General features: G+C 37.0%; 1 protein-coding gene across 3 annotated transcripts in view; it reads right to left on the bottom strand.

The window, feature by feature from the left end:
- The window catches only part of LOC103717932, a 29,090-nt gene extending 6,660 nt beyond the window's left edge, over positions 1 to 22,430 (bottom strand). The window contains exons 1-16 of one of the 3 annotated variants that reach the window (XM_039119589.1): positions 21,743 to 22,430; positions 19,366 to 19,563; positions 18,565 to 18,648; positions 16,520 to 16,579; positions 15,621 to 15,665; positions 13,686 to 13,882; positions 13,033 to 13,533; positions 12,645 to 12,741; positions 12,351 to 12,545; positions 12,136 to 12,237; positions 11,512 to 11,574; positions 11,324 to 11,398; positions 10,468 to 10,518; positions 4,963 to 5,040; positions 3,470 to 3,604; positions 6 to 147 (exon numbers count right to left, since the gene is read on the bottom strand). In XM_039119589.1, the coding sequence (XP_038975517.1) occupies positions 6 to 147; positions 3,470 to 3,604; positions 4,963 to 5,040; positions 10,468 to 10,518; positions 11,324 to 11,398; positions 11,512 to 11,574; positions 12,136 to 12,237; positions 12,351 to 12,545; positions 12,645 to 12,741; positions 13,033 to 13,533; positions 13,686 to 13,882; positions 15,621 to 15,665; positions 16,520 to 16,579; positions 18,565 to 18,648; positions 19,366 to 19,563; positions 21,743 to 22,120 (2,401 nt within the window). In that variant the 5' untranslated portion in view covers positions 22,121 to 22,430. The remainder of the gene's footprint in view (positions 1 to 5; positions 148 to 3,469; positions 3,605 to 4,962; positions 5,041 to 10,467; positions 10,519 to 11,323; positions 11,399 to 11,511; positions 11,575 to 12,135; positions 12,238 to 12,350; positions 12,546 to 12,644; positions 12,742 to 13,032; positions 13,534 to 13,685; positions 13,883 to 15,620; positions 15,666 to 16,519; positions 16,580 to 18,564; positions 18,649 to 19,365; positions 19,564 to 21,742) is intronic. The other 2 variants (XM_026808786.2, XM_008806517.4) reach the window with 2 other exon arrangements.
- Between the last annotated feature and the right edge of the window lie 2,444 nt (positions 22,431 to 24,874).

Genomic DNA, 24,874 nt, shown 5'->3' with positions numbered 1-24,874 from the left:
CTTACTAGCAGATACATGAAATGTTAAGAGTTCCCCAACCTTATCATTATTTGATTGCACATTAGTGATGGTATGAGACCGCAAATTAGAACAGAGGGATTCTAGGTAGGCTTTCATGACACTTAAGAAGTGACCAGCAGCTTCAGCCTGAACTTTTGATCCACATTAATTAGACTAGCAACAAAGACATGAAGCATAAAGTACAGTAAATGCAAAATATTAAAGAGAGGTGGCAGACCAATATAATAACAGGCCAAAACCCTCACCATATAGAATCTACAAGAAGCAGAACAGATGCACATAGACTTTGTTTGACGTAAGATAGCATCTAACTCATCATAAACTCATGGAAGTTCATAGACTGACTAATTTTACCCACTGAGACCAAAAAAACTATGTAATGTATCACTTTGGAAAACATCTGCTAGTTCCTCAAATAGACTTGAGGAAGAGAGAAGTGGAAAGTGCAGACAGAATCTACATAATCAAAAGTCAATATCAATGTTTCTCATTTTATAATGATAAACCACATTGCTAGCAATGTAGATAGCATATTCTTTCCATAGAAGAGTACTTAAGAGTGAACAACGTAAGACTAAATCTACAAGAAAACAGCAAATCTCAGGACAACTCAATATCATGAACCATGCAGTACTGAAATACAGTGATGAACTAAGAGCCAAGATCTTGCATCATGCTCTTCTAAGTAATAAGCATGAACAAGCCAGAAGTCATAGTGCCAAACTTCCAATTGGTAAGTTCGGAAGCCCAATTAGCATCAAGAACCACAAAGGTAAAAAATAAGTGTGTAATAGATAAAGCAAGAACTAACACAATGATTTGTAATAAGAATGGCAAGTTCGAAATTCAAATGAGGTGGTTGATAATTAGAACTTAAAAGTCAGCAATTAGTGAAACAGATAGGCAATTGAAGGGCTTTTCTAAAGCTACATATAAATCTTTGATTGTTAGCATTAAGAGTAATTGTAAGACAAGACCGGGCAATAGGGTAGGAGGTGCATTGGATGGGAAAAACACACTCAATATCCAAACTGACAAAAATTAGAAAAGGTCTCATGTCCATTTTATCAACATCATATTAGAGTTGCCACAAGAAGAGATGATAGTATAGGCATCATCATGAGTGTTGATCATATAATGGCCACAAAAGAGCAGTATAATAGGGCCTAAGGGCATCTGGGAGAAGATAGCCCCTGTTGAACCCAATACTAATAGAACATGTGATAAAGGCGCTCAGATTGGTGATAATTGCATGTTTGAAGCTTGAACCAAAAAGTTGCACAACAAATGTCAAAGACGATACAACAACATGCTTAAAGCTCCAAGGTATTTCAATGACGGGTATAAGGACCATGTTAGAAAATATAAAATGCAATTTCAACGGAAATAACAGTGAAGTGAACCTCTAGAAATGAATGGTCAAGCAGTACATTGGTGTCATACCATAAAGTAGATACTAGTGTGATTATTTCAACAAAAATAAAACTACAACAACTACGAGAGGGTAGGGCAGAACAGTATCCATGAAGTCATGTCTGACAGTTGCTTGCACCCAGTAACTCGAATCTGGCATCGAACTAGACAAGTTTGACAGTGGTGAGTCGGGCGTGCATCAGAAACTTTAGATAATTATCAAATTCTTCGATTGCAGCTACTGAAGAGTTGGACTGGGCCAACCTTATAGTTGTGGAACTGGGAGATGGTGCAGGAGTGGGTATGGGTGCAGGTGCAGGTGCACAGAAGCGGAAGTTGATATTCTAAAAATATTTGAAGGAAGCACTTAGGAAGTTGGTGAGGTCTTGAGTTTCCAAGGAGTTTCCAAAGCAGGTAGAATACCCTAAGCAGAAGCTTCCTGCTAATTAGGTTCTAACAATGAGTTCAACCAACCGTGATGACATAAGAACTTAGAAATAAACTTCTTTTGTATCTAGAGAACAATTAGGATGAGGTATTACTAAACAATTATGCAAATGCTAATCATATTGCTGAGCAGATTTTGGAGTTTGGATGAAGATTGAGTCCTTCACAACACCCTAGCAAATAATAGTTTCTAACATTTTCAGCTATACAATATTTCAAAACTTATATAGTTCAAACTGTTCTTTTTCCTACATGTACCGCTTATCTCCTTATTTTCCTGTTGTTGAGCCAAATATTTAAAATGTCCATGAAACACTATAGAGGTAATTTTGAAAATAATGCAGTGCTTAGCAAAAGAGAGGCACATGCATATAACATAAGAGTACAAGAGATGAAGTTTTAAGTGTTGCCACCAAGGTTCGCCAGACCAGTACCAAAGGGCATACTGGCCAACGATCGGTTCGGCATTGTACGGATCCGTACTGTGCCAATCTGAGGCAAACTGAAAACAAGGAGACAAGGAGGAAGAGGGAGAAAAGGAGAGGAAGAGAGAGAGAAGGGGAGAGGGAGAGGGAGGGAGAAAGGGAGAATGGAAGGGGAGGTTAAACCCTAACCGTAACCTTAGTAGGGACGAAAGGAGAGAAAAAGGGAGAGAGGGAAAGGTAGGGAAGGAGGGAGGGAGTTGGAGAGGAACCCAAGAGAGAGAGAGAGAGAGATGATCCTTACCGGTGATGCTGCGGGTGAGGAAAAGGTGCTCCGAGTGCGACAAAGGGGTGGAAAGGTGCCTCGGGCCAATCGCGTGGGTTTCTCAAATTATCGAACAGGGGATGCAAAAGCTTTTTAAGCCATTTTTTTAATCAAATGAGCCTTAATCAAACAGTGGACATCTTCCCAAACATTTAATCCAACGGTTCCGAATTGATGGAGCGAACCGTCCCTATTTTCCGTTGGTTTGGTTCAGTATGTTTCAAACCGGAAGGTTCGGTACGCCCCAAGCCAGACGGTTCAGGACGGTTCGCCCAACCTTGGTTGGCACCTTATCATAAGCTTTCAGCACTACATATGTTACACCAAATAAGGATTTAGTATTGCAAAACCTTAAATAGTAAAGATACATAAAATAAATAAAAAAAAAAAACCTAACAAAATGCAAAATGGAGACAGACAGATTTATGTTGAAAGCTCACAAGTGGAGGGTAAGACCTAAACATCACATAGAAAATCCGAGGATTTTGAAAAGTCTCACTAATAGCGGAAATAAACCCTTATAGGAATTTGTGGAGAGGAATGACTCATAATTCTGGCACTTAATTGGTTAAGTTTGAAAAGGCGATAACTTAAATTGAGGCACTCGAACTACTCTCCTAATAGGCATCAATAAAAGGTTCCATGTAAATTGGCAAGTAAGAAGACACTTTTTTCCCATCAGTTCAATAATACAGCAGAAGAAGTTAAAAATCATTTCCCGCCCAAAAAATGTCACATACATCAGGCACACTCTGTTGGTATTTCATGGAGAAACAAATTCAAGTTACTAGAAAGAAAAAAAAAACACATAATACTGTATTCAATTAGAGTGTGGATTAACCTGAACTTCACTACATCTGTAAACAGGATGTCTTTTAGCTATGGAATTTTCACATGAGAGCCGAGCATGAATAGGACTTAGATCAGAGACAAGTTCCTTATATCGAGGAAGTTGAGGCAAGGAACATGTCTTCACCTGCATAATTGGAAAATTGACGCAAGAAGTCAGTGCGGAATAGATATAATGCTAATACTATCACCAAGAAACTGCTTGAGGTTGGTAACCCACTAGACTTGTTCTTTTACTATAAAAATTCAGCAAGCATGTGCAGGTTAGTTGTTTGGTAGCCTCTGATCAACAAAAATACCCAAGTTGAAGGGCTTAGTATCATAACCCATACTGTAAATTTTCATAGAAAAAGGATAGGGCTGAAAACAGATCGGATAAAATATGACCGCATCCATTTCCATATCTGAATTGGATTGGACTCGGATAGATATTTTGATAACCGATCAAATCCGGATCCCAATTCGGATATGTATTTTTAAATCATTCTGGATCCAGATTCGAAATCCTGATCCAGATATCCGGTAAAAAAATCACAAAAATCAGCTGCATAACTTGGGATTCAAACCCATAGTCTCTAGTTTGATACTTAACATTTTAAGCATTATTTTTTATAAAAATCCTTTTCTCACATATTCAGGTCATTAAATAATCATTTGATGTGTATTGTGATATTTTATATTTTTAATCATTATATTTTTACAAAAAATCCTTCTCTTTGATAAAAAAATGAAAAATGAATAAACTTTATTTTATTCTTTATGACATTTTTCAAAGCTTTATTGTTAAAATATTCCAAAATATTAATAACTCCTATATTTATATATAATTTTTCTTACAAGCTCTCTAAGAATAGATAGTTCATGATTATTTTTATTTATGCCATAATTAAAGAGTAATAATGGTATTTGATGCAAAAAATATTATTATTTTTATCTTATATTTTTAAATAATTTTAATTTTAACTTTTTAATATAAACCTGTATGTACCAATGACCTAGACCCTTAACCAGGTCGGTCTATGTGTGGATTTGATAACCATGCCTTAGATCCTTAGTTACCTATGTGTCATATGCAATCTATATAGTGAATTCTATTACCGTTCTTTATGAATATATAATTAATGTTAGTTTTCATCATTGAATTCCACTAAAAATTTGATTTATTTCTTAATAATATTCAACTTACATTTGTATTAGGAAAGAAATCCAACTTATATCTGTATCCATTCAGAATAAATATGGATATGCTTAATATCATATTCGTATCTATAACCATTTAGAACAAATATGGATACCAATTTTAGTATTCATTTAATATCTGCATCTGTATATGTATTCATTGAAAAATATGGATACAAATATGAATATACCAATATCCGATCTGTATTCGATCTGTTTCCAGCCCTAAAAAAGAATGTGAAGATTCATATCCCAACTAAAGATGTATGAGAGGATAATAACAAAACCCAAATTATACTCACAAACCTGGTCCTTGGAGACATTAACTTGTATAATGTTGGTTGTTTTAATTTTGCTATCAGCTGGCTTGTGTTGTATACCAACCTGTGAAATCAGAGGCATAAAATTACTTTCTATAATCACTTAACGGCAACATTATTATAAAGAACTTCAAGCAGCATCTAGTGTCATAATTTGATTACAGTAAAGAATAGTCTCTATATGAAAAAGACCCAAAGCTCGAAAGGCCGACTTGGAAGGACAGAGGTACCAGCTTTCAAGCATCTAGCACTCACAAATTAAGTACAGTAAAGAATAATCTCTATATGAAAAGGATCCAAAGTTTTAAAGGTCAACTAGGAAGGACACAAAGGTATTAGCTGTCAAGAACATAGAGGTAAAAAATGAAAATAATGATCACTTACAACATGAGGTAGAAGGGGCCCATTCTGTTAATGAGGAGTCCTAGTTTATAGTTGAGTCTTATTTGTCTTTATGTTAGGCTTTATGTCTGTCATAGTATCATATCTCATAATAGATGTCTCATAGCCTTTGTGGAAGTTTCAAGAATGTTTCATAAGATGCCTGACAACTGGTGAGAGATCTCAACCATTTGTCAGTATTATGCTATGCTGTGCAAAACACCATATCAACACCTTCGAGACTTGCTAGATTGTCATATAAGTCCAAGACCTACTGACCATCAATTAGTGAAGAAGTTGGTAGCTTTTAAAAATAATAAAAGAAACCAGAGTCGTCAAAGCATTCAAGAGTTGAAGTATGGCCCCCCATTTGTGGCATGTAAGATCCTTTTTTTCACTTCTAGAAGCAGCGACTACTACACAACTAAGGGTTGAATCTTGCTTGATTGGGTAGCTATAAGTTAACTGCAGGATAGAACCCTTACAAGTCCTTGAATCCCATTCTTTAGCTATTGAGCTTTGAACAGTCACACCATTGATAACAACTCCATTTCAAGCCCAATTAATCATGTTTCGGAGAACCAATTTGGATTGGAGGAACTTTTGAGAATCAAGAAAATGTGAGATGATTGGAGTACTGTAGTACCTAGTTATGAAAATAAAGGTGACACACAAATTTCCATAATTTGAGGAGAATTAAACTAATCACTCTGTTGAATTATGGGAAAGGGTAATTAAACAAAGAGAAAGCATTTTTCATTAATATTTTCTTATTAAGATCTATCTGATTAAGATCTATCGATCAAAATAACTAAAAACTCCAAATTGAAATGAAATCTCAGAGAATTGTTTTGAATTTACATTTGAAAGGTAACAATAGTGGCTATATAGTTACTTGTAATTAATAGAAAAAAATATATAAAAGGCAAAAAGCATGTGCATGGTCTTTTTGACCCGGTGAAAGCTTATGATAAGGTGCCAAGAAAGGTAGCTTAGCGCACTTAAAGAAAGAAGGGTGTCCATAAACAATATATTGAAGTCATTTAAAATATGTATGCCAGAGCTTTGACAAGCATTAGGTGTTATTGTCGCACGGTAGATGTATATCCAATTACAACAGGATTGCACCAAAGATCGATACTAAGCATATTTTTAAGCCAATTATTGATGAACTTATGATGAATATTTAAGTACATGCCTTCGTGAATGCTATTCGCAAATGATGTAATGTTGGTGCTGAGAAAAGAAGTATTTTTTAATGGAAGAAATCTTTGTAGGATAAAGGATCAAACAGCAAAACAAGTATTTTTTAACATAATTTTTATGAAAATAAAGATGAAGATAAGATTTTAAATTCGTAACTAAAATTGACAATCAAGAAATACCAAAAAGTGATAGATCTCATTATTTGGGATCCATCATAGGATTAGAGCTGGTTGGACGAAGTGTCGAGGTGCTTCTGAGCTATTATTTGATCAGCACATAGCCACATACCCTGACAACTTTAAAGCAAATTTTATGGAACAACAATAAAGCCTGCTATATTTTATGGCTTTGATGTTTCTAGGAAAACAAAAGGGTTAGAGAAAAAAAGTTATGTGCAGTAAAAATAAAAATGTAAGATGGATTTATGGTAAAACTAGAAAGGATGGACTAAGAAAGTAGTATGTAAGAGAGTTATCGGAGTTGCAAAATTAAAGACAAAAGTGATAATCAATTGAGATCATATGGTCATGTTACTCATGTACAACAATGATTGGAGAGGACTCCAAAGAGAAGAGGTACTTTCATTTTTGTTGAAGGATGTACGAGGGGAAAGCCTTAATTGGAATTCTTGGCAAATGATGATCCATAAAGCAAACTAAAAATAGTTGGGATAAGGCTTGATGTTGATGGTTATGGATTGTAAGCTCTAACCTTCCTTAAAACCAAATAAAACATTCTTCTTGACATCACTGTCTATTCACTAATTCTACTGGCTTCAACTATTTCTTGAATACAGCTTTCAAATTTTCACTGTCAATTCAGGTCCTTTCAAAGTTCATTTTGATTTGCATTGATTCATCTCCAACCCCTTCTTAAAGATTTCATCCTTTCTTTAGGGTTTTGAACATTTCCAAAGTCAACAACCAGTTTTGGTGTTGTGAAGAAAGTATGTGGTACTAATCTATTCAGTCTTCCATATAATCATTTCATCTTGATGCTTCCCTCTTTAATCCTAGCAATCATAGCTTGTTTGGGTAAGAAATTACAGGAGCTAGGGGAAGTCATACTAATTGTGGTGGAAGAGGTGGAGATTTGATTATTCTAAAGAATGTGGTAAAGCTAAAAAATTAAAAGATCTGTAATATACTTGATTTATCAACTATGCTATTAAGACCTAGTAGAATATATGTTGTGAACCTAACTTGTTGATGACAGATGAAAGTTTTTGGAGCCTCTGTCTCTGATCCACCATTCTAATCTTTTAATGATGATGACAGCATCTCAATGTTGAAGGACTTGCATAAAGAAGCCAGCTTTCTTCAACTAAACCGTCTCTATTTTTATCTGCTACTCTAGCACAATGGAGGGCTGTCATTCGGGCGGACTTGTACCCAAAAAGTAATGGTATATGGGTCTAAAGGGATCCCCTGGAGAGATATTACGCTAGGTCTAGATTTGGAAGAACAATACCATATCCAACACTATTAGCTAAATGTATATATTATATAATAAATACTGAATAATTACTTATCCTTGCCATGTATAATAGTATATTGCAACTTCTTTCTTGGATGTCTATACAGGGCCATACATCGTGTCTTGTGATTTAACTAATGCTTTGGGATAGGAGTCCAAGTGTCCTCTCTAGTCAACTCTTTTCGGCTTTGCAGACCACCAGGCTGCCTCCACCTGCAGCACTGGCATGCCTTTGGCATGTCCCTGATCTTCACCCCACCACCCTTCCTTAAATCCCATTACAATGAGCCTAAAAGTCTTTTCCTGCATAAGAATTTACATCAATCTTTAATACTCTATTTTCGGAAAAAAAATGCTTTCTAATTTAGCATGGGGGGTTTCTAAAGTAGTCGCCGCTCTTGTTTTTCTAGATTGAAAGCATAAAGAACCACCTAATTTGGAAGATAAATATTGTATCTGCAGCATTTTTCAACCATAAGTGTACCTTTTCAAGTCAACAGTAGATTATAGTACGAGAAACAAGGTTCGCCAGACCGACTGTACCGGCATACCGGTGAGCACCGGCACCGGTACGGTTCCAGTTCGGTACCGGCTTGGAACCGGTACCGAACCGGAGCCCCGCACGCGGCCACGAGCACGCGGACTTCAAAAAAAAACGCGTCCACGCGCGTCCGCGGATGCGTCTGTGGCATTTAATGCCCCCACGCGGGCTGCCAGCCTGCGCGGGCACAGCGCCCCGCGCGGGGAACCGCGCTCGGGCACGATTCCCTGCTGGGGAATCGCGCGCGGGCGTGGTTCCTGCACGGTGAATCGCGCGCGGGTGCGCGTTCTCCGCTCGCGCGTCCACGCGCGTTCCCCCCCCCAAAAAAAAAAAAACGCGTCCGCGCGCTGATGCGTCAAATGCCCCCATGCGGGCTGGCGCGTGGGCTCCGTTTCTATATGTTGTACCGTACCGGTGCCCGTCGGCACCGGTTCGGTACAGGCTGAACCTACCGGTTCCGGTCGGTTCAGCATATCTTGACGAGAAAAACTGGACTATAAGATACAAGCACTAAGAGGACCTTGAACCCGATTATAGCATTTAAAATACAAGGTGATGTGGATTTGTTTGTTAATTAGAAGTTTATATGAAGAATTACAGACAGTGAGCCATTCCTTTATCAGAGCTACCCTTATCAACTAAATACCCTAAGGTAAGTATAATATTCCGGCAACTCACAACATGGGAACTACTATACCTAAAGCCAACAGGAGGATAATCAGCCACATTCTTTCTACAGACTCCTAAACTATTAGATTGGAATCATATTAAGGATAACTCCATCAGCATATTTTAAAAAAATCCACTTTCTGCAGAAGTTTATATATGAGCATTCAACTCTAACCACATGATATTTATAACAACTATGACTTCATCAGCATTTCAACGACAAATATAGCGGCCTTGCGGAACATCGTACCACTCAGCTTAACTCACTAGTGGATTTTACTCATCCGAGTTCAAGGAAGTGACACAATCTGGTGTAATAATATTATCCGCTTCTCATTATCGATGTTATAGAGCAACTCCATAGTGTTAAATATTATGACAGGGCACTAATAACCTCAAGATGATGGCAAGAAAGGAAGGAAGGAAACCCGCCAGGACTCATGATAACATCACAAGCACCAGTAAGAAGATGAACTTGAAATCTTCAAGCAGCAATAGAGTTCAATTTTAACTTGTGAGAATCATACATATGGAAACTGAATCAAACTATGATAAATTTCTAAACCTACAGTAGATCAACTTCATCCTATCTTCTATAGTAGTAGTATTAACTCATATATAGGCAGTAGCGTACCCTTGCAGGTAAGACAAATAAAAAAGATACAATGTCAAGACACTAGTAACTTCAAGATGACACAAGGAAGGAAACCTAAGACTGATGATAACATCATGATCGCTGGTAAGAAGATGAACTTGAAAACTTCAGGCAGCAACAGAGTTAAATTTGAACTTATGAATCCGAATATGAAACTGAATCGAACTATGATAAATTTCTCAACCGACAACACTGTCAACTTCGTCCTATCTTCTATTATAGTATTGACTCATATGAGGCAGTAGTGTACCCTTGCAGATAAGACAAATAAAAAAGACCAGGGTGAGTATAAAATTTCAATTTTTAATTAAGAACTGAAATTAGACGATACTATGAATTGCACGGGTAGATTCAGTAAAGCAATGAAGCAAGTCAAAATAACCAGTTATACTTGAGCCAGACAAAGAGGTCAACTTAATGGGGATTGTAAAACAAATACCCTTAAGAATATTGCAATGAAAGTGTAGTTGTTTTCATGCCTTAACAGCAAGCTGTGCATAACTTTTTAAGGAGAACAGGACTCTTATAAACAGAAAACTGAAAAGAAAATAATCGAGACTCACAATAAATGGAACTGGAGCATCAAGGAAATCCAGCATTTTTCTTGGCAGAACCTGAAAAAAAATTGATATGTAAGAGCCAGTTCAAACCCAATTTTACATAGATCAAAAAGGCATTCAAACAAGGTAACCCCATAACGCGTACCGGTACCAAACCAATATAGTACAATACGCGTCATACCATCCAGTTTGGTACGGTATGGCATACCTTGCATTTAAGGATATCAACTAATAGAAAGAATAATTGCAAAGCATACGTTTTAGCTAAGAGAAGAAAACTACGAAGTAATCCGCAAGAAGTACAAAGCAGAAAATTCCCTTGAATTTTAAATGCAAAAACCGAATCAAATGTAGTTTTCCTGAAGAATCTTTAAGGCAATACATCAAGTAGGTTCACATATTAACAGTTCTGGAAAGTTAATTTACATTAATAGGGGAAAGAGTGCCAACAGTCATCAAGTCCATTATCACATGGTCAGATCACAACTATATAAAGTCCGCCTTGTTTAAAAAAGAATAAATAAATCAACAGTCAGCACCTTTAGATCTGGAATCTACAACATTCTTGGACTTTTAAAGAGATTCATGGCTGACAAATGTTATAATAGTAGCAAGTGACAACAATTGTAACAGTAGAACAACAGCACTAGTCATTTCCTGGGTGTATCTTTGCATAACTTTTGTGAAGTAGTGAGTAGAGTCGTGTACTCTAAGTGCTTGTGCAAGCCTGATTATTTGAACCTTGGATATGAGTGAATATATTTCACATGGTTGATTGCAAAAGAAAACAGTGGCAGATCAAAAGTGTGAAAATTTCAAAGAGATTCCAAGAGAGGTAAGTTTAAGTTGACAAACTCACTGGAAGCAACAAACTCTGCCACTCAAATGGTCGAATCATGGGAATAACCGACATGACAATAGCTGATAGCACACCCTACACTTAGTAGTCCAAGAAACAAGCACTTGAATCAGCAGCAAATTACTAGGTAACCATAAGAATGCACTACATAATACCACAAACTAGAAGCCCATATAGCGGTAACTTACCAAATTTGGGCATATTACTGCCACTTGTTTTTCCAATAATGCTCCAGCAAAGAGTGCCAAAACCTAAAAGATGAATTCTCTTAGTTCTCATTTCTATTAATGACCATCCAATGCACAATGAGACGAGAAATATCATATTTACTTACACAAATGCCACATGAAGAGAAAGAAAAAACTCTTTGACAAAAACATTTAATATAAGACTCCCGTAGAAATAAATTTCTAATCAAGATTTTAAATACCGGATCCAAATCCCGTGCCCTTTTTTTCATCAGAAAAGTACAGTATAAATACGGTACTTGTATGTACCAAAATTCAAAATACTAAAAAAAAAGAAGAAAAACCATCGGTACTGACCAAAACAGATTGTTTTATTGTCCCAGCACCTGTATCATTGTCAATTTCACATCAAAACGGTATGGTACCAACGAGAGCATCCCATTCTGGCAGTTTTTGAATCTATGTTTCTACTTATATTTTTGTAGTGCTAACCCCCCCCCCCCCTCAAAAAGAAAAAAGAAAAAAGAAATGAAAGTATGAGTATAAATAAGTATTATATATAAACAACAGCAATCATTACACCCACAAATGTAAGCAAACACCATTCAGTTAGAGAGGCATTACACTTTCTAGAGATAGAGCACGGCAAACTGTAGCGATGGTCCATATTGATAGTGCAAGAGCTTCTTCAGCAGCTGCTAATTGTGCATTGACCTTCTCGGAAAACTTTATTTAAAATAGATCAAATAGAATCATTTGAAAAAATAAAAGAAACCATTACATGACAAAGAAACCATCACATGACAATTGTACAAAAAAGCATAGAGCCCATGAATTACCTGATTAGCTTCCCCAAGGCAAGATGGGTCGAAGTCAGAAAAAGTAATATCTAAGTTTAGAGACTTTATCCCAGGTCGGTAATAGTTGATTGGCTGTAAATGCTCTAGAGGGTGAAAAACTATTTCACCTCCCCTTGGTGGCAGGGGAAGAGCATGATAACCACAAACTATCATTAGTGGTTCATTGTTGTGTGCCTATAAAAGAGACAGCAAAGTGCTGGTTAGAAGGAAAACATTAGTATCATCAGGAACTAGAAAACACCTTGCTAGTAATTTAACAAACAAAAAAAGTACCTTTGCCCATTCCATTACTTTTTCATCAACAATATTCATTTCATGCTTAAAGTTGAATTCATCATCTTCATCATCTGATCCAGCGCCTCTAGCTGAGCTGTCCAAAACCATTACATGTACACAATCAATGTGAAAGATATGCATATTAGGCAGACTTTATCTTAGAAAATTATCCATCATATTAGATTATGTTTATCTACCATCTATACCTAAGAACTCTTGGAGAGAGAGAGAAGCAATAAATTAGTAATAAAACTTTGAACATTTGATCTATGAAATAGAACCAGAAAGGTAAGCCAAAAATCATAATCATCATTATTCACAAAAATAATAATAAAAATAACAACAACGACGACAACAAAAGTGAACCGAAAACAATTTCTACCACCTGTATATAGACTCCACACTTTCAGCACGCTCTAATCTGTTGCTGACAGAACAACATACCGTACCAACCTCTGGTGAGGTTTGGCCAATTTCAAAGTTTCCATTCACTCTTTCAAAACTATCAGAGCGGGATCCTGAGGTCTCAGATGTGTTATCATCATACTGGTGCCAACACCTCCTCATTTCCTTATCCAGCTCTCTTACATGACTGAAGTCTGAAGCATCACTGGCAGAAACACTTTCAGGAGACTGTGGTTCGAAAGTCCTGAATAAAAATGGTGAAACCTCCCTGTCTGATGGAAGACCTGCTGAAGAAAGAAGACCTGATACACTGTCAACAGGTATAGCACATCCCATCCAATCATTACGGGACTGCCTGTCAGGCGAACAAAAATTCTCCTCCAGTTGATCATGCTCTGCAATCCCATGTGCAATGGGATCTGAGAGAGCCATTTCACTAACAAATTGTGTTATCCTCTCAAGGCGCTCCTGGGCAATTATGCTGTCCATAAGAGCAAACTCTGATGAATATCACTCTAAAGCAACAGAAAAATAAATGAAATATCAGGCTAGAAATAAACAATACATATGTGGCAAAAATATTCTCAGATGAACCTAGAGCAGAGTAAATGAAACATGCCAACAGCGGCAAACCTGTTCAGCATCTCATAATGTAGCTCAAAAAAGGGAACTCTTGTAAGTATGCAATAACAACGTGGTGCAGAAACCAAGAAACGGCTAGACTTGCAAGAATGGTTGAGGGGTGAAACAGCACCTACAATACCCGGCGCTCTCTGAACTATCTCCTGGACATGCAGACAAACACCATATAAAGTTGCATTGTCTGACACCTGAAAGAATCATGAACAACAGTCAGGATAAAAGGATATTATTGCCATGCAGATGCTCATATACCTCTCTTTAACTCCCAAGTTTTCATGATGCATTGTTAGGCATAAGTAGTTAAAATGCAAGCATGAGAACTTAAACACTTAATTTGCACGTGTGTTCCCTAAAAAAGACATTCATTTTCAGATGGCATGCTGATGGGAGCAAATCACACGATGTAATGGTTCCTCAGCAATAAAGGACTGGTTTTAAGGACAAAATAACTTGAGCAGAAAATCAACAAAAGGTATATGTCAGCCTTAATCCAAGGTAATTTAGAACATGAAGGAAACTCTATGAAATGCCAACGTATTTAAAAGAAAATTCTAACACCAACAAAGCAAACAAATACCAACAGCAAAGGTTAATTACGCTTTCATGAACATTAAGCTTAGTCTCTTTTTTTTTTGCTGAAAAATAGGAGGGGGGGAGAGGAAACCTCACCCGCGTAGCAGCCCCCACTGGGCCCTCCTTCCACCAGGGAATGTTCGATGCGGGTAGAAATTTTGCTCATACCCTCCCCAACCCGTGGGTCACCCCACGTGTGAGTACGTCACCCCAGCACCACCTCAGTGCCAGCTAGACCAGATAGCGTTCCCACCAAGCGTGTCCAGGCGGGGGGCATCCGGTATCCAACATTTAATTGACGCCTGCACATTTCGAACCTGGACCGCGCCAGTGGAAGCAAAGCCCAGTTCCAACTGTGCTACCACCTTGGTGGCAACATTAAGCTTAGTCTTCATGTGAAATAAATTTCAAATACGAGGGCTAAGAACTTAAGATGAAGTGATTAAAACAAAGGGAAGGGGGGACTAGAAAAAGAACATGACAAAAGAAAAATGGCATAAAGACGCAAGTGTTTGGGCATATTACATTTACTATTGACTTATGGTAAGACACATTATCATTTACTCATGACTTTACTACTAGTAGGACCAAGTCTACAATGACAAAAATTCTTAACCAACTTATACATGACAAATTATCAAAGCCATGAAACCAAGCCCTGCAGCTTCTGCTACCTGAACAAAAACTAATGTAACTCAAGAAGGGTAAAAAGAAAAAAAAGGTTACAACAGCAGTTATAAAAGAAAAATTATAATTTCAGGTTCGCCGTACCAGTTTCATACCGGTACCTAGAACGGGCCGCGTACCGACACTCGGTACGTCGAAAAGACCCCATACCATACCGTACTAGCACAGTGCTAGTGTAGCACTAGTACGGGTCCGGTACCTAGACCGCAAACCTTGAATTATATGCTATGTTTTGTGTGCAATTGCATGATTTTCACTGATTTACCGAATGACTAAGTCTAAAATCCCATCCATCCTCACGAAATTTTGAATATAAGATAAACCATTAGATAATTGCAATTTTTTGAAAAGAAAAACAAAAGCTTCTATAATTATGCAAGTATCCAGTTACCAGACAAATTTTCACCAAAACATGCACGCGGAACTTTTTATATGGCCATTAGAACAGCTGAGAATGATAGGGAGCAAAAAGCATTTATATAAAAATCTATATGTGCACATCTAGAAGATACTACAGTCCCAATTATGACAAAGTCAAGAATATATCCCTTCCAATTCTGAGCATCTAAAAGAGCCAAACATCACATACAATCAACAAAGAATCTAAGATCAGTTGCATTCACATATATAAGAAAGTAAATCAATTTCAAAAAATAAATAGCAAACCTTCAAACAGAAGATGAAAGATAAATCATCTTGAGACAGGTGCTCCTGCAGAAAACATTTTAAGTATATGACTTTAGCAAGCTTCCTTATTATGTTAAGAATCAAAATGAATGTAAAATGTTTAACCGCATGAAAATATTGACTAATAAATTCCAAAAGATCTTCTGGATTATTGCACGAGTTGGTAGGATGGCTGGGTCAGACCAATGACAATAAAGCCATAATACCAACAAACTGATGGTATCATTGTAAAGAAATCCCAATTTTCTGAAATTGATATCAATGATGAAACAGTAAACAAGTGATTTTTGCAGTCACAGCTTCACCATCCAACAAACAAATCAATTGGATGTGCACTCCTGATCCGGACAAGCCGGCCAATGATCCAGCAGCAAGTAGCAATCAGAAACCAAATTCCGAGATATCCGGACAACAATATCTGGCAGCAGTACAAGTACAAAGAGCAAGTATGGTGCTCCATGCCAATGAAGGAGATTGGCTAAGATGAGCCAAGTTATAAAAACTCTTCCTGAAGATCCCATGAAAGCCCACAAAGGACCCTAAACATCTTAATAAAGAGCAAGATGAATATCATCCATTGTTCCATTATAGAGAATATTAGTTTAATCTTAGTGCTTTAGCATGTTTGCAAGCACATCAGAATATGTAAGTACATATATAGTACATTTAGTATAAGCTTAACTCCGAAACAATATCAACAGGAAATCAATAAACGCAAACAATGGAATTGACAAGGCATATGACAAGCTAAAACAGAAAACCAAACTTAGCTTTTAATTGGTTGCTTCTAAAAGCAATTGAATAAGTAGAAATGTCAGAATATGCTGACCTATGATCTTGTTCAAAGAAACAATATCTGCAAAATATATTTTGCGTACCTGTCCAAACACAATTTCATTTAGATCACTCATGGATGGTGTTCTCTCTATCAAGCGAGCCTGCATCACGTAGTTCATCAAATATGTGATCAAAAAAATAATTGCAGGGTAAAGGGCTATCATAGACTAAGGAGCCAGACATTATCTTATTATTATGTACAAAACTCATCATATTGTGTTAAAAAAGTTAAGCATTAGCGACAAGAATGTAGAACTTTAAATGTTATTCTGCATTATATAACCTTTGGATATTCTTTTCAGCTGGTGTAAAATTAATAATAAGAACTAGCAGATACATCTATGACAAGTAAAGATTACTATAATAAATTATGACAAAAACTTATCCACCTTGTTCATCTTTACATCTTTACTGTTAGTTCTCAGGAAAGCATGAAGAGATGGCAGTGCAATATTTCCTAGATAAAACCATTAATATGAAGTTATGAACAATGGATGAATTCAAGAAAATATTTTTTTATAAGGAAAGAACTCATAAGCTAGTACCTATCATATTAATAAACACCCAGACAGAAAGCCACAGTTTTGTTAAACATAATTTTTCTCAAATAGGGTCAACATAATTCATCCTAAGCCACTTTACCAACATGACAACCATCCATTAGAATATAGTCGTCTTAGCAAATTTGGTATCAACATGCAATTCTGGCATATTTTTACCACAATAGCAATGATTAACTTAATTCAAACCAACTTTATAAAAGTAAATGTATTTCCACTAAAATGAGACTAATAAAAACTCTCATAAATCCACCAACTACAAAGATAACAATACATCGCTAGAGTCTATAGCATGGTCCGCCGTACCGGCCCAAACCGGACAGTATAGAGCACACCATACCGTACCGGTGCGGTATCGGTATCCGGTACGAGTGGCGTACCAATACTCGGTATACCAAAAGACTCCATACCATACTATACCAATACTGTGCTAGTGTGGCACCAGTACGAGGTCTGATATCGAGATGGCGAACATTGGTCCACAGCCTAGTCTCCTTTCTATTATGAACAAAATACCTAGATAAGAGAAAAGGTTCACTGTATCTTTTACCACCCTTAGCCCAACCTAGGATCTACCCCCAACCTAGGTTATAAGCCACCACAAACTCAAAAATTGCATCTCCATCACCCACATCCACCATGTACCCCCTCATACACCATACCCGACATATGGCTGTCGTGAGACCAGACCATTCATCTAGGTAATAAAAGATACAGTTATCTTATTAAACCATATCTAGTTGGTGGAATTACCTTGTCAAATGTATGACTTAGACACCCCAGAATGACTGGATTAATCATAGGAATGAGCATTTATTTACTAAAGAACATGACAATAGAAAACATTTTTCATACATTTTTCATCTTCTCCAACTATATCATGCATAAGAATGTTATTCATTTTGTTGGGTGTGTATTTGTGTGTTTGTATTTCCTTGGGGAATGGGGGGTGGGGTGTTGATGGGGTGAGGAGCGCTGAGTAGTATTGGAGCAAATTTGTTGCTTGTAAGAGACATTTGTTTTCAATGTGACCATAAAAGAGGCAGTGAATTACAAAGCCACATGGGCAAAAATATGGATAAATGACTACAAAAGCAAGATGTCTTGATTGCATCTCATATCTCAACTCTTCTCGAAAACCAAATGTAACACCATTCACAGATCGACAGCCCTGATGTTCAAACCATTCAATTGAAATTACAAAAAGATAAGCACACAAACAAAGAATTACCCAGAGAAAAAAAAACATCCATTGATCCAGAAATAAAAAAAGAAGATAAATAAATTTATATTAGAATAAGGGATGTTTTAAAAATGAAAATTATGGCCAGTAGGAAACAGAAATCAAGATTTAAGATTCAGAACAAATGCTATCACCATTTAACCACCACCTATTGACGAAAACAGCATTTTGAACATCATGAAAGAATACTCACTAAGAAGAAGAGACAGCCAGTGAGATATTAGGTGCCAAGTAAGATGTTAAGTGCCAAATAAACATGTAGAAAGTAACAGATGCACCCAACCTTTACACCTTCAGGAAAACAAAAGGCAGGCAAATCATTCTCCCTCATCGCCACTCTCTTCCCAGGAGGGTACTTAAAAAGGATCTGCAATGACATTGTAGAAAAGATATATCAGTTGTTTCTAGGAAGACAGCAAACTAGGAACAAAAGCATTTGAAAATGCAGAAAACTGATTAACAAGCCAGAATTCTAGCATGTTAACCAGTACCTAAAAGCATATTTCTTATGGAAGCATGAACCGCTTATCTTAATAAAATAAATCCCAAGTCTTCATACTAGTTTATTTTCAAGTAGTTTATTTTCAAGTAGTTTAGCTAAAAAGCAGTGATAAGAACAGGTTGAGGAATCATCTCACTTGTTGAAGGAGAACTGGGAATTATTACAAAATCTTTAACAACAGTCTGTGGAACCACTACGACCAAGAAGGAATGGACCACACAATACATATTGGTGCCATTACCAATATTTCTCAAAGATAATAACAGTTCCATACATGATTCTAGGCAAATAAGTATTAAAAACCTAAATCCAGCATAAAAATTGAAAAGGAGCAAATGACCTGAGTATAGGATGTCTGAACAGAAATCCGTGATCAAGAATCAAGCAATTTAAATACAACCGCCAACACATCAAAAAAAGGGGGGAGACTCATAAGCATAGACATATACCGCTAATAAACGTGCAAATAACAATCACCCGTGTCATTTATGCATCAAAGGCACCAAGAACAGCAGAATGACAAATTTAAAAAGTAAACAATCTAATCTTTGGATCATATTCTCAAATATAAATCCAGCAAACCTGAGGTTCCAGAGTAGGCATACACCCATGATATTGAAGCTTTCTAAGATCAAGAATTTCAGAGTTTGCCACCTCTGACTCCCATTTTTTTCTTTTTGCAAAAGCATCTTCAATGGCTTCAACATTTGCATACGAATGAAGGCCCACAATGAAGAAGTGCTCAAATAGTGAGGATGGCTCCTTATATTGTCTAAGATCCTGCATGGCAGTCATAACCAAGTTATTGTGCATAATACTAGATGAAACAAAGACAGAAATCATAAACTCTTTGTTCACTACCTTCAACAGTAAAATAGAAAAATAACTGAAGAAACGCTATAATGTTGAGGTATAGCTGTGAAAAACACAACAATTCCATGATTCTATAGAACTGAATGCACAGTAGAAACAACTGAGAAGTTTGTAAAATTATCCTCAATTTTTTTTCAGAAGTTTTTTCCGCGAATATAATGTATTACGGATGCTATTATCAAATTGCTATTTTCATTTATTTGTTTGTACATCAGAAATCTCTTACCCTTACCTACAATCACTTTTAAGTTCTTGTACTCTTTTCCTAGACTTCGTACTAAATATATTCCCTAGGCTATCATCACAGAATTCATTTGATTCCCTTCAATTTTGCATGTGATGACCATACCAAATAATGACTGGACCAACATAGACTTAATCAACTCCATCACATGAAAACTCTTCATCTTACTACTAGTTAGTTCTACACTTGTAGGGGAGGTTTCAGATTGTTCATCCTCTTCTTTATTTGGGGCTTCATCTTTGTCTCCTTGGTCATCTACCAAAGGTCCATAGTCCACTTTGTAAGCATGGACAGTATGCACAACAAATTTTTAGTTAGCACCATATCAGGCCTCTGCCCGCCGGTACAACAGGGATTATACAAAGCACCTTCTAATTGTCTCCTGCAAGTGAAATGGGACAAATTGTCCTAAACCAAGGTAAACCGAGCTCAAACTGAGAGTGCATGGCTCGGTACCAAGAGGAAACCCTTCAAAACACACTTTTCCTCATTTGAATGTGGGAGAGAAAGGCTAAAATGGTGAGGAGCCCCTAAATCCAGGATTTGCACCGATGGAACCAGCGTCAATAGGAAAACAACAATGAGAAGCTAATTCCTCATTTCTTGCTATAACAAACCCTCCAACTCAGCAATCAAAAGATTCAGCACACATAGGATCGGATGATTCATAGATTGGAATCATATACTTACAAATAATTTCATATACAATGGTGACTGGAAAAACAAAAAGAAGAGAAAATAATAATTTTGGAGGCCAAAAATGACCATGCCAAGGGTGAACAACTGGCCACAGACAAGTGACCAGTGCACTGTCTCAGTGTGGTACCATATTAACCAAGGAACAATACAGACCCATGCCCCAGTACCCAAAACCTTGATGTAAAGTTACTTGACCAACAACCCTTCGCAATAGCGACTATTTCTATTAATCAATTGCACAAATTAACCTTCTTCACACAACGTATGTATCATAAATAGACTTGATAAGGTATGGCTAGGATTCGCCATACTGACCGTACCGACGTACCGGTGAGGTCCGATACCACAGTACCGTACCGAAAGTGCCACAACGCGTGGCACTTAGCACGTGGCTGTCTCCGTGAAGAACACCCCGTACCGGTGCGAACCGGTTCGCACCGGTACAGGCCATGAATCGATCGATTCCGACTCAAATTGGGTCCGAACCAATTTCAATAGTTGTACCATACCGGTGCCTGTCGGTACAGGCCATGAACCGATCGGTTCCAACTCAAATTGAGTCTGAACCAATTTCAATAAATGTACCATACCGGTGCCTGTCGACACCGGTATGGTACGAGCTGAACCAACTGGTCTGGTCGGTTTAGCAGACCATGCTCCTAAGAATGCCAACCCCTTCATGACCATATCTCCAACCCCGAAAGAGCCATATTCTTATTCCTTCTTACTGCCACAAGCTGTTACAGAACTTTTCAAGAGTTTCCCTGCATTCTCCAACCTTATGATATGACAATGTTCTTGGCTTTTCAACGTGGTAGGATAAATAGGCATTTAGTAAGAAATTTGGCACTCTTTGACACACCAAACCAATTAGCCTAATCAAACTTCAAAAAGATTGATCCATTGCTAATAGATAGTCACTTGCATAGATGGCAGAAAAGTCTTAAAACATGAGGCAACAAAAACTAACATGTTAGATAACCAAAGAAGCTAAGCAGTATCTAACAGTTGAGCTAAAATAAAAAGAATCTTTGATATTACTTCAGTCAGGAGGCATAAAAGGGTTTTCGATGACAAAAATTTCTCTTTTTTTTAAGCATTCAGGAGGCATAAAAGACAAGGGCGAAAGCAATCGAACAGTACCCGTGATTTGGATTGGATCTGATACCACTCCCGCTTCTGATTTGCCATCACCTCCAAATTCAATGTCGTCTTGAAACCGTACTCCCTAGTACCACTATTGATGTTGTTGCCGCCGCTTGGCCCCCACCTCCACGCCCGCTGAATCTGCCGCCGCCACCGCTGCAAACTATTGCTCCGTACGTGCCTCGCCTCCCGGAGCCGGGCGAGCGGAGACGAGCAGTGGGTCGTTCCAGAGAACGACGCGCTCAGGTACGGGCTCTTCGCCATCGCCGGCGCCGCCGCGGTATCCTCAATGGGGTGCTCCGGCGTTGCCTCCGGCGTCGAAGCGGCCGACGAGGCGGCCTGATCGTTGGGCTGGTCCGAGACCGTTTCCTCCATCCCGATCCGTTTCACCCCCGAAATCTCTTCATGCGAGGAAGAGGATCACTCGAAGAATAGGAAATGGGATAATTGGGAGCGGGTGGGAGGCTTGAGAGGGAGATGCTATCCCGATGGAATTAGTATTACGGATTCCACAGGGATGGAGGGATGCGGTTATGGTCGTTGTTGCCGAGGAGGAGGAATAAGGGAGGATTGGAGACACGGAGATGGAAGGGGAGGAGAGTGGGGTTACAGGAAAAAAGAGCGAGGGAGCCGCGTGCGCGGACGAATGGAAAAGGGGAAGGAGGAGGGGGACCATGAAACGGCGCGTAATGGGGCCTGGAACTGGGGGAGGTGGGGGAAGTCACGCGTCCACCTGGCACGTGGTTCCGAAGCGTATTAGTCGGAAAAATCTTGCGATGGGTATTTTAAATTGCTATTTTATTATTGTCAAAGTTGAGGTTAAATGAACCTTTCTGCCGGATTGTTACGTAAAGGGGAGGAACAGTGAGGTAAGGAAGTCTACCAAAATAAAATAATAATATTTTTCATATTAATTAATAAAAGATAAATAAATAAATCTAGAATTTCATGTCATCAGCGACCAATGGAATATGAAAATGATTTCCACATCCAATCGAAAGTCAGCAAAGTGTCACAGAAAGAGACGTGGATCATAAACAATCGAAAGAATGCCCGGAAAGAAGAAAATCTACGTAACGGTTTGGTTTTGGTGTAGGATAACCGTGCTTATTAGATTATTTTAGACTAAAAAAAGGTAGGCAATCTATGTAAGAAGCTAAGGTTTGTATTAGTAAAGGATGGAAAATGATTTAGGTGCAAAGTAGCATAAAAAGATGAAGTTTTGAAGGACTTATGTGAGTTGGAAAAGAAAAATAGAAATAAAAATCTGATGGCTACAGGTTTGTTGCTTTCAATTGCTATAGTTTAATAGGGATAAAATCTGATCTAAATTTGAGATTTTAAGATATTGTAATTAAATAAAAAAAGAGAGATTTTTGAGGAATCACATAACTCTAAAAAAATATAATTGCTTAAAAAAAATCTCTAGAATTTGTTATTGTCTTCATAATGAGCGATTATTACTATATTTATAGAGTTCTAATACTCTTACTCCTAATAGGACTTGGACTCCAAATAATAAATATGTAATTTAGACCGATAAAAATCTATTAAAAACTATAAATAATTTCTCAAAATATAAATAGACCTAAAATACAACACATCAGACCAATGATAGCTGATGCCAGAAAATCTGAAAAAATACAATACTCCTAACTCTAAAAACTTAAGAAAAATTTTACAAAAATAACCATCTGAACTAACATTATAGTACTTCTAAAAACATAAAATTAAGATTCTATAATAACTAGTTGAGCACAAGCAAGATCTCAAGAGGGTTCCATAACATCCAACACATTCCAAATTAATGTTTGAGTATTAGAACCAACCTTAAGATGCTTTTTATAGGTCTTCAATGGTTATTACCAACATCTTCTATTATGGTTGCTTACAATAATTAAAAAACAAACTAAGATGGCAGCAAATAATGCAGATATTATAACGATATTATAACATCTTCAAATAGGAACTTATATATCTAACTATTTTATATTATAATTTTTCTACCTCATCAATAATAATATCCAAATATAGGCATGTAAATATGGAAAATTGTTTTTTTTTTTTGCTACCTATCTTTCTACCCTTTTGCGGATTGTTTTCTTGCTTAAGAATAACATATACATTCACTAAAGTCTCAGGCCAGAGTTAGGTGTGAAAATAGTATCGTAGCTTATATACTTCCACATGATTATCTTTTTTTTTTATTATTCACTTTATTTCTAAATAGTCACAATGTTGGATGTTTTTTTATGCTCTCACATGTGAACATGTACTTGCATTTTGCTTGCTTGATATCATCATTAACCTGGATACAGTCTCTCTGTTTTTTTATTCCCTGGATACAGTCTTTTTTTTTATGGGATGGATATAATATTTGAAATTGATAATATAATTTTTTTATTGTATCCATATTTCACAAAAGAATAAAAAGGACTCTCACACATGTAGAGCTCATCTCAAGCAAACCTATCTAGATATATCTACAAAATCATAAGCGTGCATTTTTTTTAGTTCAAAAGTGGTCAGTTATGTTTAGCTGCTATGTTGATGCAAGAATGCACCAACTGGCTGAGTTGGTGAAATCAACTAGACAAAGACCGAGTAGAAAATTTTATATTCAAATGCAACCCTGCCCAAAAATAGGCATTGGATCTGCTTCAACGATAACTGTATTTTCTATCACGCTCTATCTCTAGTATTCAACCAGATTTTCATCCATAAATCTAGGTTGTATTTTTCATGAAGAAAAATCCATTATTAGTTCATCCACCGATCGCTTTAAGATCTATGCAAGTGAATGAACGATGGAGTTTAGGGTGCTTGGAGATTTGTGGTGGGTAATTCAGCAGTAGATTCATGTGAAGGAAGATAAATCATTCTTTCATGCGAAAGATACAACGACATTCCTTCATCCATCCTAATTCTCCAAAATAAATAAATAAATAGATGTCTAGTTATTTTTTGGTATTATGTGATCCTATTTGTTTGATTAGAAATTGAGTAAATTACAAAAAATCCTCTAAAATTAGAGATAAATTATATTTATACATAGTAATTTGAAAAACCTAATACTTATCCTTTCAAAATTTATTTTTATCCAACACTTTAACTCATGGCTTCACAAAA

This window comes from Phoenix dactylifera, unplaced genomic scaffold (genome assembly GCF_009389715.1).
Source record: "Phoenix dactylifera cultivar Barhee BC4 unplaced genomic scaffold, palm_55x_up_171113_PBpolish2nd_filt_p 000578F, whole genome shotgun sequence".
Classification (NCBI taxonomy): Eukaryota; Viridiplantae; Streptophyta; class Magnoliopsida; order Arecales; family Arecaceae; genus Phoenix; species Phoenix dactylifera.
This window is presented reverse-complemented; position numbering and strand designations above follow the sequence as displayed.